General features: G+C 45.2%; 1 protein-coding gene across 2 annotated transcripts in view; it reads right to left on the reverse strand.

Annotated features, from left to right (window-relative positions):
- SMOC1 (SPARC related modular calcium binding 1) overlaps positions 1-17,086 on the reverse strand; it is a 150,460-nt gene that overhangs the window by 13,333 nt on the left and 120,041 nt on the right. For both annotated transcript variants that reach the window (XM_054161578.1, XM_054161577.1), the window contains exons 8-11: positions 15,888-16,080; positions 14,892-14,974; positions 11,330-11,435; positions 1,238-1,485 (exon numbers count right to left, since the gene is read on the reverse strand). In XM_054161578.1, the coding sequence (XP_054017553.1) occupies positions 1,238-1,485; positions 11,330-11,435; positions 14,892-14,974; positions 15,888-16,080 (630 nt within the window). The remainder of the gene's footprint in view (positions 1-1,237; positions 1,486-11,329; positions 11,436-14,891; positions 14,975-15,887; positions 16,081-17,086) is intronic.

The following is a 17,086-nucleotide window of genomic DNA, read 5'->3' on the forward strand; positions in this document are numbered from 1 at the left end:
TAAAGTAAATTGTGAACAGTCAGTTGGCCAAGGCAACAGATTCCAGAGAGTCTTATTCCAGGCCAAATAGCAATAAAACTCATTTGGCATATTTGTCTTGTAGGGAAAGTAATAAAATTAAGGAATAAAGTTGCTATTTTGGTATGTCATTCCTCAGCAAGGTACTGATGACTAAGAAGAAGAAAAAAAAACTCCAGTGTGCTAGGGAAGCTGATTGCTTCTCACAGCTGACAAGTCATGCAATGTGCTTATTATGGTAACGAAAAATATTTGTGAAGCAACTAGAAAAGGCAACATCCCAACACTCAAATGCACTGACTGCCTTTCCCACTCATGTTAGACCCGAGGAAAGAACCAAGGGCAGGTTAAGACCGAAGAAATCAAGCTCCCCACTCTTCCCAGCTGGCATAATGGTTATAACAAGAGCTGTATGCACAGCCAAAACACCTGCACAGGAAACTTAGACCCCTGGAATCTCCCTGTTTGCCTTCTCCTGCCAAGCAAGTCTGCCTGCAGTGGAGTATGACTGATAATTATTGAACTTGGGTTGAGCAGGTTCAATTACTAGAATTTCCAAAACCACCACTTTGATCCATGTCCTAGCAGAAGATGAGGTGAAGATGAGAGAGAGAGTAAAGGAAGGAGGGTGAGCTGGCTGCTCAGGCTCTAAACAGAAAGGAAAATAATATGTTCTTCTTATGCCCTGTTTCTCCCACAATCTCAAGTGCAATTTAACTCTATAAAAGGGCAATAGTAGAACCTTGTTCTTTCTGAGCTGTTCCCTCTGTGTTATCCACTTTCCTGCATGCTGGATTTAGCAATGGAAATAAATATTATTTCTGTTAGCCAGCAGGGTCTCTGAAGAAGGACTGGGTCTGTGCTGGCTCATACATCATCCAGACTACATGGTTGAGAGCACAGAATATTGTTAGCAGTGTACTGCTCAGGACAGACCTGATCTGAACCGCAGTTTCAAAGAATTTCTACAGTACAAGCAGAGCTCTGAGCAAGGCTCATCTTTTTATTTGCCTTGTTTCTGCATAGGGCTTAGCTAAATGGTCTGTGATAAGGGATATAAGACAGAGCCACAACACAAACAATGAATTACATTTGCATGGCAGGGTATTAGCTACACTCATTCTCAAACAAACTGTGGCACTTTTGAATCATGGGTGAGCTTGCTGTAACTCCACATTGGTCTTCTATTTACATGCAGCAGGGAAGGAAAAGCACTCACCTCCTTCCTTGCTGACTCCCAAGCACCCTTTCAGCTCCTGAAGTGAGATTGACTTGTCTTTGTTGAGGTCACAGTAGTCAGTGAAACGCCGGGCACACTTCTTGGGCTTGGCTTTCTTCTTGACGTAACGCTTGAAAGGCTTCAGCTCCCGCTTGTTGATGTCATTGCTGCTGTTGTTGTCCAGCTGACTGAAGTACCAGTGTACCACTCGCTCCTCCAGTGTGTGGCTGGGGTCTGGCTCAGAGAATCTGGAACAGAGGAAGCACAGGCCCCTGACAAGTGGCTGCTCTCACCAACACCATCAAGCACACACTAAGGAAGCAGAGCTGATCACCGAGCAAGACATGCACTATGCCGTATTTGAATCAGGCGAGATGTGAAGGTCTTACAATCTCCTCCTTCCAGCTGGGCTCTTTTGAGAGAGATGACCCTTTTCTTTAAATGTCCTTTAGCATTAACAAGTGGTGCCAAGAGATTCCTGGAGACTGATACCCCCAGTAGGCCCTCATCCCATTTGCTGAAACGCTACCTAATCCTAGAGGGATCTCCCTTTAGAGGGCAAGAGGCAATCTCCACAGTCCTTTAGACCCTTGGACTCCCATTGAAGTTACCAGCAGGAGAGCCACTTAGCTGTCACGGTAGTTTGCAGCAGCAACATCTAAACTTCAGAAAAGGAACAAACTCATTTAATGCATAGCACATGCATTATTTGCAAATGTCCATGACAAGGTGCAACCTTTCTGCTGTATCTATCTATGTGATCTGAACTCCTGTGCCATATTTCCATCATATTTAATGCTTTTCACATGGTTGATTTATCCACAAGAACTCCACAGCAGACAAGCACCACAAATCCATTAAAAGCAATACTACAAAACTGGCTGCTTCCATGTGTGTCATCTCTTACTCACTGTGACATTACAATTCTGGCATCATTTGGCTCACATTCTCTTTCTGTGGACAACAACAAACAACCTCAGAGAGGAGAAGAGGAGCAGAAGGAAAAGCAACACTTAAGATTCACAGGTACAGAATGCTGGCATTCAACGTCAAGCCATCACTGTACAGGCACTGTTGTGGTGTAACATTTACATGTCTGGTCCTCTGCAGCAGTGGTTAGGGCTTATTCCTCAGGGATACAGAGAATCAGGAAAGAAACTCTAAGGAATTCCTTAAAATTTGCTCTAACCTTTTCTCCCTGTAGTGACTGTGCCAACAGAGAAAGCTGAAATGAGGCTGAGACTTAAGCCTTTTTCCTCCCAAGAATAAAGCATTTCAGTACATGGAAATTAGTGGATAGGTAGTTAGGCACACTACACTGGCACTGTTTGGTCTGACTTATTCCAGGAGACACCTCCAGCTGCTGTCTAATTCCTTCCCCAGCAGTGAGAGAGGGACCAGCTGCGTGCTGCCACTAGCCAGATTCTGGTGTGAGTTTGGGGCACTCCAGCTGATGGGGAAATACAAACCCAGGTACCTTACAAAATGTGTTTCAAGGCTGTCATAAACCTTGTTTCAGAAACAGGTAGGATATATATTTAACGATCACAGAACATGGCTTTGTTGGGAACTAGAAGGGAGAAAATCCTTTTGACCAGTTCTGCCTCTCAGATACAGCCTCGGTCCTTCCATCATGGTACTTCATGGTGCTGTCTACAACTACCTGAGGGGTGGCTGTAGCCAGGAGGAGGTTGGTCTCTTCTCTCAAGCAACCAGCACCAGAAGAAGGGGACACAGTCTCAAGCTGTGCCAGGGGAAGTTTAGGCTTGAGGTGAGGAGAAAGTTCTTTGCAGAGAGAGTTGTTACTCATTGGAATGTGCTGCCCAGGGAGGTGGTGGAGTCACCCTCCCTGGAGGTGTTCAAGAGGGGACTGGACGTGGCACTTGGTGCCATGGTTTAGTCACGAGATCTGTGGTGACAGGTCGGACTCGATGATCTTTGAGGTTTTTTCCAACCTTGGTGATTCTGTGATTCAAATCTCTAGTGAGGAGGAGTCTGCAACATTCAGAGAGAAAGCACTGGAGCTCCGGTGGAGATCTGAGATCCACAGTAACTTTCTCTGACAGCTTTTACAAATGAGAGCACAATTTAGAAGGGTAGCTCCAATACAGAGACATCTGGATCCTCAAAATAAGTACAGACACACAGGAGGGAGAGGCAAATAAACTGTGCGGTACCCGATGGTTTCCCCAATGTTTTATGTGAAACTATCTCCTCCATAATTTAATTCTCAGCTGAAAAAAAAAAAAAAGCCTGGCATTCAGTCACAGCATCTGGTCAGTGCACAGTCTGGTCCCAGATAAACACTGTGAGGAAGGAAGAAGAGGTTGGGAGTATGTTTGGCCTGGTTTGGGGAGCCAAAATACAAGGCAATCTTGGAGCCACCTGTGGACAAGCAGAAACTGTAAAAATCTCCCCAGGAAGCTAAGGCAGTGCCCGGAGTTTTGGAGCCTTGAAACTGAATGTGAAGACCAGGGTGGCAGGAGAGAATAAAAACACATCCTGTGGCTTGTTTTTATGACATTTATGAACACAGCCATTGGCCTCTGCCTTTTGGAAATGAGCTGGCTATCACTTGAAGGTTAGCATGTTTCCAACAGCCACAGGGAATTTCTGCATTGTAAGGGAAATTATTCTGCTTTTGCTGAGATAGAAGATTAAAACCCAATCTTTTGCATGTGAGACTCCCTTTGTCTGCACCTTGGCCAGCTCCTAGTATCCTGAAGGCCCACAACTGGAGAGGCAGAGCTGGAGAAAATAGCAGAGCATCTTAGAACCAACAGCAGGGAGACAGACAAGGGCACAAATTTCTCTCTACCTGCTGAAGTGACACTTAGGAGGACCTGAAAGTGCTGCCTTTTCAGAGGCACACAAAGGAGAAGCTCTTAAGAGTTATCAGGAGAGACAACATAAGTTTTGTTCAACACTTCCATACAGAAGATCAGAGAAATCCACTGGCTAGTGCAAATACATTGACTCATGAGGTGATAAGATACCCATTTTTTGCCATTACAAACCTGAGAGCCCATGTTGAAAACTGCAGCATGCTAATGAGGCTAAAAGGAATTAAACTACTGTAGGAGGAAGGAAGGAAGATATTGCCATCTTGGAGTTTGTATCCCTTCCTGCTGGCTGGCTTAGTGAGACTGCAGCTCCTGAGCTGGTTGCCTGCCCCTTGTGATGATCATCCAGCCAGAATCCCAGAAGGTGGTGGTTCCACATCATCTTGGCACAGCCCCATCTCCCATCTCTCTGTGAAATGACATGATCTACTAAAGAAGGCTGAGGTTACAACACCCTATCTAACCATCCTGACTGACAGCTGCCCATGCAAGACGCTTAAGCACCATCCACGAAACGTGAATTGATGCAATTTCACAGCACTGCTAAGCCACCTAGCTTTGGTGATGTGCCATGACAACAAGCATACCTGCTGGGTCAGCTGAAATCAATCTGGGGGCACTACTTGTGCTGCAAGCACAGGCTTGGGACTATTCCCGGTGAATTTCCCTCTATTACCTCTCCATCACTGTTGCAAGAGAAATAACACATCAGCCTTCAGATGCAAACTTCATTTCCTGGCCTTCCTCTCTACTTATTTGGACCATAAAGGAATCAGAAAGACCAAGAGAGAACAAAGCTGCTTTGTACATTCTCAACTGCCAGCACAGAAAAACAGCATATCTAGTCACATAAAAATCCACTGAATTCCAGCCTCTCACTCCAATGCTGCTGCAGTTTTGTAAGACCTAGTAAAGACAGACATTACCGAATGCAGACAGCATTCTCAGCCTCCATGGGATGACTACAGCTGCACTTGCTTTTCTTCCTAATTGTTCCTCTTTGGCAAAACAATCAGTCCTGAAGAATGAGTGCTGGGTAAGCAAAGAGCTTTGTGCAAGTGGGTTTCCCAAATACGATCTGCCGTTGCTGGATTACTTCCATACAGAAGCCAGCAAGTTTGGCTCCTTCATGCTGCATAAGCCCACCCACAGCCTAACAATGAAGAGAAGCATGGTCTGTCATTAACAGCCTAGGACAGGGAACTGCCCTCTCAGCTTTCTTATGCATTTGTTGCTATTGAGTATATAGTATTCTCTAATTAGGCTTTTGCTCCTCCTCCTCCTGTTTAATGTGCTCCCTCACAGGAGGAGGATACTTACCTAGGTGGCTTGTGCTCGGAGGTATGTGAGCTATGGTACTGCTACTTTTAACCATACTGATTTACAGTCGAGACACACTTCCACAGCTGGTGTGACTGGGGTACAGGTATAAAAAAGCTGTGAAAAAAACATGGACCTGCAGCTTTTGCAGCTGCACTGAATTCTGGAGCAGAGAGATGAATATGCCAATAAACTGAGGAGACAGCTTGACCATGCACTTTGCATTCAGCCTGTAACGCTTTCCAGCTCTCGAGGCTCCATGCAAGAAAGGAGGTAACAGGGTGGGCATGAGGAGGGAAGAAAGGGAGATACATAGGGAAAAGTATACAAGAGCTGCAAACTCACATACAGAACCATGCACAGTGTGCAATCCCATTATCCTATACAAAACTGTGCCATCAAAGTGTAATACACATCACTAAATTTTACTAAAGAGAACTGTTCATCCCTACCAAAGCTGATCCTTTGCTCCTGGAACATCTGCAGGATTGCAGCAGATGATAATTTGTTTGAAGACCTTACTTCATAAAACCTACTCTTTTGTAATATAAGCATTACGTAGCAGCAACAGTGGCTGAGGCAGGAGGAGGGAAGGGGAGTAAGGCCAGCCTAACATCACCTAACTGGACTGCAAGCTATAAAACTATATAGACTATAAACCAAAAGAAGCTATTCCAAGAGGAAAGAACACTAATGCACAAGAAACTGCCAACAGATTAGGAAGAAAATATAAACAATCAGTCCTGCTTCCAGTCCTACCACACAAGGTATGTTTGTGGTCAAGGTTAAAGTTGTAGGTTTCTATGATTTGAAAACACTTTGCAAGGATGCATACCTTGCTTGGTGCTGCTGCTAAGAACAGATGAAAGTGAAGCTAAAGAAGTGACAGGACTGATCTTGTCAGTCAACATCAATGACAGCACTGACCAGGTTCATTGAGGTGCCTGCAGGGAGTGGTGGAAAGTGATGATTTAAACTGAGGTAAATTCAGCATTGTTCTTGCTCTGCTTCCATTTCTTACTCATTTTGTTGCTCTATGCAGTCATCTATTATAAAGTTAAAGAGTGTAACAGTGGAGCACAGCTTGCACCAAAGAAGGTTCAGGCCTTTAATGGAATTGTAAAAGGATCCTGTATTTGTTTTATCATTCTCCCTTTACTGTAACCAAAGAATCAGGAAGACAAAAAAACCCCACCAACTATGCTGTGTTCAGACAAAAGAAAAGTGTGCTACACAGTCCAAATTCATTACAAGGAATGCATAGTTCCTCTACAGTTAGAGCTTAAGTTGTCTTCTTATTACAGGCTCAGTCTCTTCCTCTCCTCCATCTGTGTATCAAACACTATTCTGAATGCTCTTCTGAAGATTGTGGGAGAAATCATTTAGTAGGTGTAAAAATCACCTCACTTCACTCTTTACTGACTGTTCAAAGATCCTCCTCTTACATGAACTCTCCCCTAATTTTAATTAGGCTAGAATTTCCATGGGAGCACAAAGAGAAGTTGGCATCCAACTTCAACTGAAATGCAATAGGAGTTGGGCATTAACCTCCCTGCACCGTTTGAAAGTGTCAATCTTTATTAAAACATGGCTTGGCTTCAGAACATCCTGGAGATGTGCTGAGCTGTGCTTGCCTACTTCAAACTGCTCAGCCAGAGCATAAAAGGGAACCTTGGGGGCAATTTCCTGAAGTACTTTTTAGGGCTATTACATGGGGGTATAATTTGCAACTTAAAATGGAGGGAACACAGCAGCTGTGTTACCTGATGTGGGGGGCTGTTGGAAGCTCCCTTTTAACCCTAAGTTCCACAGGGCAGTAATATTTCTGCTGATAGGGTAGTAAGCCATAGTGCACACGTTCTGGCAACTAAAATTCATTTCTGAATTGGCAGGGACCAAAGAGTTTCTCAGATCAGGGAAACCCAAACTGGGATTCCCTTTGCTCCATTTTAATTTAGGCTCTGTGTGATATGCCCAAATTAGAAAATAGACTAAAGTGTACTAAAGCAAAGCCTATAATCTAATAAGTGCCATTCTTGTTACACAAGACATACACATGAACTGTTTCAGCTCTGCATTTTTTTCCCAAAAGGATACCAAACACCACTTAGTAAACCAATTTCCTACAAGCACTCCCTTAATTACTCCGAAAACATACAGTAAAAAGATGTGCCTCGGAGTTACTACATAAACTTAAGAATATTCCTAAGTTTTACCAGAGATTTCCTGCTTCAAAAGTCTAAAATGAAGTCTACTTGGCTATTTTGCTGTAATATAAACCAGGGCCATGAGGAAGGGAAGTTCTCATCTCATTTACATTATTGTAAAACAAGAGTAACTCAATTAAAGTCAATAGCTTTGAACTTGCTTAAACGAGACAAGACCTATAAGGGATTACAAGGTTGTTTTAAGCATGCCCAATAAAAGAACTCTTATCAGGTTTTACTTACATGGCCTGCAGCGATCCAAGTTGTACAACCTCGCTTTGCTGCTACCAGACTGTTTTCCTGTGTGCCAAGTATCAAGTGTGTAATTTAACACAGCTCTGTGGAGTATTTTAAAGGCAGATCTCTATCATTTCTCCCCATGCTCCTCCCTACCCTCCCCAGAAAAGCTAATATGGACATTAATTGCAAAGCTGCAGATGGCTTTGCAGCATAAATTGGTACAGCCTTGAAGAGGAAGACACTCAGCCAATGCAAGAAGTTTTCCCTCGCACATCCAGATTCCAACTGAAGGCGGCAAGGTAATCTAATCTGATTTCCTGTGTATCATACAGAAAGTGAATTGAATTTCTCTTAGGACCATAACTCATGTTTGGCTAAAGCAAGTCTTTCTGAAAGGCATCACACACACAAGATGAAAGCCTTAAAGAGAAGGAATCTGTAACCTCTCTCATGACTTCATTCCGTCTTTGAATTGCCCTCCCTTTAAAGACATTTTGATCACAACTTTGTTTATATTCAGCTAATCATGTTCTTTCCTGCTAGATTAAAGAGCCTGCAGAGCCTTTGTCCCTATGAAGATGATCAGATTATACAAAATCATTTTTAATTTAATACCCTAAGGAAGGCTGAGCTCCTTAAGACACTGCCCATTAGGCTCTGCCCATTCTTGACCCTTTAGAAAGGCTCTTCTCTGTGTTTGGTCCTGTATTTTAATGCTGATACTAAAGATGCATAGTACAAGCAGGTATCATCTCTGCTGTCATGAAGAAACATCAATACTCCTCCCCTTCCCTAAAACTACTACTTGCTGCTTCTCTGGTTGATTAGAATATATTGGACCACAAATGAAGCTAACTGGCATGGGGGTACAGCTTGCTCTTTGCCAGGCTTACCCCTGCAACAGACACAAGCTTTGCTGATGATATGTGAAGAATTTACCTCAGATCATTTGGTGCATTTGCTCAAACTCTAAAAGAGGCCCACGAGGATGAAATGCTGAGCACTGTGAAGTAAGAGAAAGAGGCAGGCTACAGAGGGAACCAGTGTATGTTTAAATACAGAGCCTGTTCTGCCATCTTTATGGCAAAAATGGGAAAGCCTGCAACAAGCAACACTTGCCTCAATTCAGAAAGCTGACATGAAGGTGTGAAAACTGACATGAAGAGAAGTCAGATGGCTGGATCCCTAGATTTTCTTTTCAACATGACCTCCTCAGTAAACCTGGGCTAGGGAAATACAGGATAAGCACTGTCATAAAGTCAGTAATTTGTTAGTTGTTAAGGCTGGAAATTATTTAGACCTATGATTAATCCTATAAGTAAATATCCCTTCACCTTGGAAAGCAGCTTTCATTTCTAGTGCCAAAGTCAAGTTAGGTCACGCAGACAACAGTAGATATTAGTGAGGAAAGGACTCAACACATGCCTTCCCTTTATTATATAAGTACCAAAAATTCCTTGAAATGCCTTTTTTTCTTCTTCTTTTTTTTTTTTTTCTTTCTTTCTTTTTCCCCCCCTTCAAAATAATGGCATGGTGGGATGGAAAAGCTTGATGCATGTTCTTCGGGATCCGTGCTTAGCCTAGCTGATGTGCATGGAAGCTTACGCCAGAGCAGTTCCCTGAATTTAGTGGTGGCTGTGGGCAGGCAGAGCATTTGGGTAGTAGAAGTCTTCTGCCTTACAAAGGGCAGCCTGCTAAAAGATTTCTTTTTTTTTCCGATGGCAACTGGGCTGCCAACACTGGAGCTGAAAATAAACCAGCAGGACGACTGTGAGAAGAGCTGAGCAGTGAAAAAATTCTACCAGAAAGGCTTCTATTGCAAGATGAGGAATACACAAAGCTTGGACAACATTAGGAAGCAAGCCTGCTGGTTTATAGAAGTGCAGTGGGGGCATACATCTCTGGTCCCACCAATACTGACTTATATTAAACTTTCTTTTAAGAGTGATGATTACATTGGCTGGGTTCAGCGCCAAAGACGCCAAATAAATACCAAATACTCTAGGGCTTCTCACTATGCCTACCCACTGCATTTGAACCATGCAAACTAGAGAGAATTGACACTGGAATGCTCGTGGCTGGGAGAGAACGACGCATTTCCCATCCTTAGGGCATTTTTCATCCTGTTTATATGAATACAGACATGCTAAGTCTATACGACTAATTGAAAGGGTTACAGAATAGTCAGCATGCAGGCGGTCAGCCACTGCCCTGACTTGTAAATCAACAGGCACAGAGGTGCCACCCAGGAAGCTTTTTGTCTTAGAATTATAGAGTGCTTTGGGTTAGAAGTGACCTTTAAAGGTCATCTAGTCCAAGTCCCCTGCAGTGAACAGGGGCATCTTTAACTAGATCAGTCTGATCAGAGCCCTCGCCAATCCCATCTTGAATGTTTCCACGGATGGGGCATCCACCACCTCCTTGGGCAACAGGGACCAGCACTTCATCACCTTCACTGTAAACCATTTCTTCCTTGTAGCCAGTCTAAATCTACTTTAAAACCATTGCCCCTTGTCCTGTTGCAACAGGCCCTGCTCCTGCTAAAAAAAGACCATCCCCATGTTTCCTACACCCCCCCCCCACATACACACTTTAGTCTTGAGTAGTTAAAAGATGACACTGCCTCATTCTGTATTTTGATAAACAATAGTAGGGCTTCAACATTACTCTCACCAAGTTAAGAGGAATACCCACAGCTGTACAACATGCACAAAGGCACCTCCTTCATCTCTGCACTCTCATGAACAAGAGCACAAGAGTTGTTGTGGTGTCCCTAGGACTGACTCCTTATACAGAAGGGGAACCCAGAAGCAGAGCAGCTTTGCCTGGGTGAGGCAACGCAGCACTTTTTATATCCCTCTGTGACCTGTCTTGCCACAGCACTGCGGCAGCTGTGCTAAGGGGCTTTGCTGTTACCAAGCAGAAGGGGGAGACAAGCCCTCAGCTTTTCTCTGGTTGCCCAGAAAGGCAGGCTTCTGCCCACCTCTTGCAACCGGCCTGACCTGCCGCTGGTCGCAGGAAAGGGCCATGAAAAACAGCTCCTCTCTCCTAGTCGGCTGGCTGGCTCCAGTCCCACAGCAAAACCACAGGGCTGGTACAGCCAAGAATTTGGTTCGCATTCTTCACTCCCTATGGTAGCCACTAGGCCACACGGTCTCCTTCAATCCATTTGCATTTTATTAGGTCTTTTCATGCACCAAGGGACAAAAGAACAAGCCATTTCCTCCCACTGAGCAGTCATTTCACACTTCAAATGGGCTATACTAACCTTTATGGCAGAGCAGCTGCCAGGGAGGAGGGGCGGGAGAAAGCAGACAGGACAGAGCAGTTTCTGAAGATGCAGCCTCAGCTCCTCACCCAGCAACCCAGAAGTACCAAAACCTGCACACAGTAACACCTTTCCCTCCTGCCCCCACCTCAGGGGCACCCAGAGCTCTGCAGCCGCCTTGGTGGAATTCAGCTCAAGCGCTTTCTGGACTCACCTCCCACCCCCAGTAGGTGCTGCCGAGTTTATAGCCTGTACCATGTCTGTAGTCAGGGCATCAAGTAAGCTGGTAATAAATTCAACTTTCTTCCCTTCTGGGCAGCCTGTAGAAAGAAAAGAGGAGGTTTAATGCAAGAATACACAGGATCGGTCTCCTACCCCAGTTCGCTATGGATCAGCCAGAACCTCCTTTGTAACATGGTGGCCATAATCACAGTTCCTAAGGAAAGGCAGAAGAATCCCTCAGTGAGTTTCTTGGAGTAGCAATTGGTCCTGCTGCTTTTGTGCAGGCACACACAGGGTCATCAACAATATCTGGCAGGAAGACCATGTGGTTAGCTTTATAGCCTCTCCCACTTCTCTACCAGCATAACCGCAGGGATGTGCTGGAAGTGCCTGGCAGACAGGAGTTCCCATGGTGACACTTACAGAGAAATTCACAAAACAATTCATTACCTCCTGGGTCATCTTCCTCTGCAAACATGGCTGTTCTGAGGTCATAACTGACAACTTAAAGCTTCACAAAGCAGGAGCCAAAGCAAGGACTCCTGCTTGCACTCTCCTCTTCAGAGAGTGCTGGCTGCCAGCAGCTACCACAACAATTCAGCTCTTTGCATGACCACACGTGCAGTCTAAGTCAACACGTGGTAATCACCCCCAGTCACTGCTGACTTCAGCAGGACAAAGAGGGCTGAAGACAAGCTTGGTAACCTTTTCCATTACTTAGCACTGAAGTCATTTGGTTCCCCACCATCATAACCACAGACTGAGTCTCCTGCCCTTAACAGTGCCAGCCTGTTATGATACAGCCATGAGGAAATTCTCTATCTCCTCACCTTTGAGGCAACTTATGCTGTTCCCTTGCTTTTTGAAGGAGCAAAAGCATGCTTGGTTTACTACCATGTCAACACTGTAACAATTGCTCTAGCCTACCAAGGAAAGAGCGCTCTGAACTTCAACCCACCACCTCCAAACCCCATCACTTCCCATCCCATTGTCTTCTGATGTGACAGAGGAGCCATCACCACATAGAATCATCACCTTCTCTCTTTCCCCAAACCACCTTGCACTTCTCTCTTTCCCCAAACTACCTTGCACTTCTCTCTTTCCCCAAACCACCTTGCACTTAGGAGGCAGTCAGCCGACTGAGGCAGCAGACATCAGAAGACAGCCTCCCCAGCAACGCACAGCAGTGTCAACACTTTCTGCTTTTCCCAGACAAGCAGAGAAGCATGTGTACCCCAAACAGAGCACCCAAAACTTAATGTAATCCTTTGACAGCCAAAAGCAGCTTGCAAACCGACCTGACAAAACTTCCTTCTCTGCAGCTTTACAAGCTCTGTTCTCTGTAATAGTTAACCAACAGTCCCTCGCCTGTCTCCATACTATGTGCATTACACACACACCCCCAACCCCCCCACCTCAGCACTTGTTTGGCACATGGTCCAGAAAATGTCAGCATTGTAATGGGTATGCTGCTATGGCAGCCAGAGTAGACCACTCACTTAAAGGAGGTTTTTGTTGCAGTAATGAGAAGGTTGAAAAACCATTCGCTCAGAAGTCATCTCCCTGGGGCCTCAGCATCTCACCGTCTGCAGGAATGAGCAGCTTGCCATTTGCTATGTGCAAGCAACACTTTCCCTCCTTCTTTCTTTTCGCCACAGCTGTGACAGTTTGTGAAGAGGCTACATGTAGGTGTGCAAGGATCTGAACTTGTGTCTCCCCTACTTTGGCCTCTGCAGAGTGTCTTCAAATAGGCCAAGGAACACACTCCCTGCAGCACCAAGAGTCTGAAGAAGGAGCAGGCTTCTAGAAGAAGAACTAGGCATGGGGTCTCCCTTACAGAACTGAGTGCAAATGGAATGATCAGTCTCAAACTGAACTAGGGGTTTTGCTTAAAATTAATTTCTGCTAAGAAGTAAGAGTAGAAGAAAAAGTAAAGAAACATCCTTTCTCATTCTCTGCAGTTCTGGCTCACCAGTGAATTTCTGCATACAACAGGCAGCTAATGAAATAAACCTCAAGTCTGCATCAAAAGATCATACAGACAAACCAGGATCAAGTCCTCCATCGCCTAGTCTCGCTATAGATGAGGGTATTTTCCCTGGCAAGAACCATCATGCCAGCCAATGCAGCTAAGCACAGAGCTGAAAGCTTATTCAGGCACAGGAAAGTGGCTTGAGATAAGAAGAGAACTCGTCTGGAGTCTGATGCTGGGATCAGACCACTAAGCTACAGAGCATCATGTGTCCTCTTCTGCATCAAGCACTTCCTATCCCCTTGTCAGAAGGGGAGAGAGAAGGCAAAGAAAACCATTCTGTCTTCCTGAGAGATCAGAGAGTCTCAAAAAGCCTACAAGCAAAGGCTTTTACAGAGGAGTTCTGGAAAGGCAGAAGAAAAGTGCAGGGAGAGACAGTAAAGCAAGGAGAGAAGGGGAAGGAGAAGAAAAGATGTAAGGTTAGTCTATTTTAGCATGACTTCCTAAGGAAATGAGACTTAATGCACTCATTTACCTGGTTTCCCTCCCTCTACCCCCTGAAGTAGCACTTGAACCAATTGGCCAATTTCATTTGAATGTGAGAGGGAGGCAGACAGAACATTTCTACGTGACCTGTGAAAATGAGGAGCTGCTTTAGCAGCCCTGCTGAGGGCAGGGTTGCTAAGCAGAAAGCTATGGTGCCCAAGATCAGAAGCCAGCAGAAGAATTAGGAGACACAGAAGGCAAATCTCAAAGCAATCTCATCTCCTTTGCTAATCTGCTGAGAAAAAAATCACTTTATGCTAGCCCTAGAAAAGGCCATGAGAAGATGAAGTAGATCTAGAGCTATCAGCTCTTTTTGCAGAGTTCTTGATCTCTACCACTCCCTCATGGTGGGGAGGGACCTAGGAGAGCAATGGCTGACCTGTCAGTGAGGGCTCCTCACTCTATTCCTTGGAAAGTCAATGAGAAGGAAGAACCAGAGCACCTTTTCAAGAGCTGCACAGACATCTATGCCCAGCACATCTTCCAAGCAGAAGGCAGGTAGGCAAACAGTAAATTATGGATTGTCACTTGTTACTGTTAAGAAGGAAAATAAGGACATTAAAACAAGCATCAATGAGACATAAAGTGGGGCCCTGGTAGAAAATTAGGGATATCTTAGTGCACCACAAACTCTGCCCTGCCTGATCCTTGCAGTGTCAGGGAGCCAGCTGGTCCACTGACAACAGACAGCTGTGTCCTCTTTCACTGCTCAGGGAGCACCAAGTTGCTGAAAACCCCTGTTAAATGGAAAAGGCCCTGTCCTGGCCAGGCTTTCCTCCCCCAGGGGACTTCCAAGCACCCATGTTTCTTTCCTGAAAATGCTCATCCCAGACAAAACCTGGCCCCAGGATACTCCCAGCCTTTTCCAGTTACTGCTGAAACTGGAGGTGATCCAAAATAATATAGAATAAAAGCTATGGTAAAACATGCACAGTAAGGGAAATCCCCCATCTCCTCAGTAATATTCTTGGCCTCTTAAGAGTCCCAAGGTGAGACAAGGGAAGAAGGCAGAGACAGGATCTTGTTCCTCTCTGACCTGGAAGCTCTCTGTCCTTGAATGGATCATCAATCTCTGTGCTCTTCGATCTGGCATCGCTTTCACACACTGGGGTCTCATAGCTGAAAAAGGAGAACAGCAGATGCTAAACTATGTGATATACCTTTAGTGTCATCAGATGGTTGCTAAGGGATTGTGTCTTATCTGCTTACTGCAGGGGAAACCAATAAACCTGTAGAAGAAATATTACTCTCAGGCATCTGTCTGCTTATGGACAGTCAACAACAGCAGCAGCAGTGGAGAGAAAACTGACAGTACACTCTGGAGTCCCATACCAGCTACCAATCCAAACCCACAAAGAGCACAAGGCCCTCTTCCAATTCTAGTGGGCACAGGCTGAGCTTATTTTCAAACCTGTCCATGCCCTGCAGAATCGCTATCTAGCAGAACTGAGGTTCTGATTCCTACTGGCCTGTTTTTGTAGCATGCCAGACCCACAATTTGTTTCCAAACCTGAAGGGAGAAAAGATTTCCCTGACGGTTTTAAGACACAGAGTAACTTAAAGCTTAATCTATCGCTGGCGTCCAAATCTACCAACGCACAACCGAGCGGCCTTCGAAATCTCTACTGGTCAAGGTCCATGTGGCCACAGCATGGAAATATAAAGCAGAAGATAATACAACAATGCCACTTGTCTTTTCACTGCTCATGCCCTTGACTTGTCCTCTTCAGCAAAGCTCTGGTTTCTGCTACTGTGCCAAAGCTGTAATCCTGAGATAAAAAGCAGGCGGCTGTTTTGCATGGACACTTAACACAGAGGCGACTGAGTGCGGTGGTACCTATGCACCAACTCCTACAAAGAGGGAACTGCACAGTCACATTCAATAGCAAACATCACAAAGGGCATTGCTAGCTTTAAGGAAGGTAGTACAAAGTTAATTGCTCCAGAAGTAGGAACTTATCCGATACAGCAACAGTATTTTTTCCATCACATCTTCTCCATGCAGGCATCTTACCAGGCCCACAGCACTTACCGAGTGGAAGTGCCAGGCAAGGGGCGTCCTGTGTCCACCAGGACACACCAGCAGTACCCAGTCGACTGGTGGCATTGCACTGGTTTGTAGAGCCCTCCAGGAGCACACTCGGGAATGACGATACCCTCCCGGGGGTTCTGTCTGGCCTCCTCCAGGGCGCTCTGCCTTTCCTGGTCACAGGAGTGAACTTTCTCTGCAAGACAGGATGGAGGTTGGAGGGAGCAGAGAAAAAAAAGTCAAATCAACATCACCTTCCTCAGCTCAGCAGCATATGGGCAGCTTTCACATCAGCAGACCTTTGTGTCTGTTTCCTTCTCAGCAAACACAAGCATGTCCAGGTCCCTAGGAACCTGCAGACTTCTGGGTTGAAAGCTTTCTTCTGCATTAAGCTGTGACACAAGAAGATTATGGATTATAGATATTGACTGCCAAGTGTACAGCAAGCCAGGAACAGCAGGAAAACCTGCTCCCAGGGTTTTGGAACAGAGCTACCAGATAACAATAAGCAAAACAAACTACTGCAGCCATGGGGTAAGCACTTCCCAGATGACATTTTTGCATCCTGAGAGACCCTAAATTGTGGCTTGTATTTTCCAACTAAAGAAAGGAGGCAAACACCCTGCACTCCCCCACCATCTCTTTCTTCAGACTGCAATGTACTCTTCTCACTCAATAGCATCTCTCCAACACGGTTCCAAGAGGTACAGAAAGTTATTTTAACACTGCTTTATCTAGTGCAGAGCACCTGCACACACTGCTGCAGGGAACAGAAAGGGATATCCCATTCTACCCACACTGCCATCACCTCTCCGGCACGCTCCACCCTTAGCCTCACCTGGAAAACAGAGGGCACCCAACATGGCTTCCTTGGCAGGAAGCTTATTACACAGAAATGGTTATTTTCAAAGATATCATCAGCTAGAGGATAGAGTACACAGATGGCACACACCAAAGAAAAGAAAGAAGTCCAGAAGGGGCTGTTGCAGCTAGCCTGATACTTTTGACCCTAACACTGTCTCTTCAACCACTGCCTGCAGAGTAATGATGGATGTAGAGAGAGGTGCCAGAGAGGTCCTGCTTATTTCATGGTCCAGCCATTAAAGGGGGAAGACATGTACAGAGTACCCAGACATTAAGACTTGTTTGGCTCAACAGCCAGAAGTCCTCAACTGCAGGTCTTCAAACACTCTAGCCCTTTG

The sequence above is a fragment of the Dryobates pubescens genome, chromosome 5, assembly GCF_014839835.1.
Source record: "Dryobates pubescens isolate bDryPub1 chromosome 5, bDryPub1.pri, whole genome shotgun sequence".
Taxonomy (NCBI): domain Eukaryota; kingdom Metazoa; phylum Chordata; class Aves; order Piciformes; family Picidae; genus Dryobates; species Dryobates pubescens.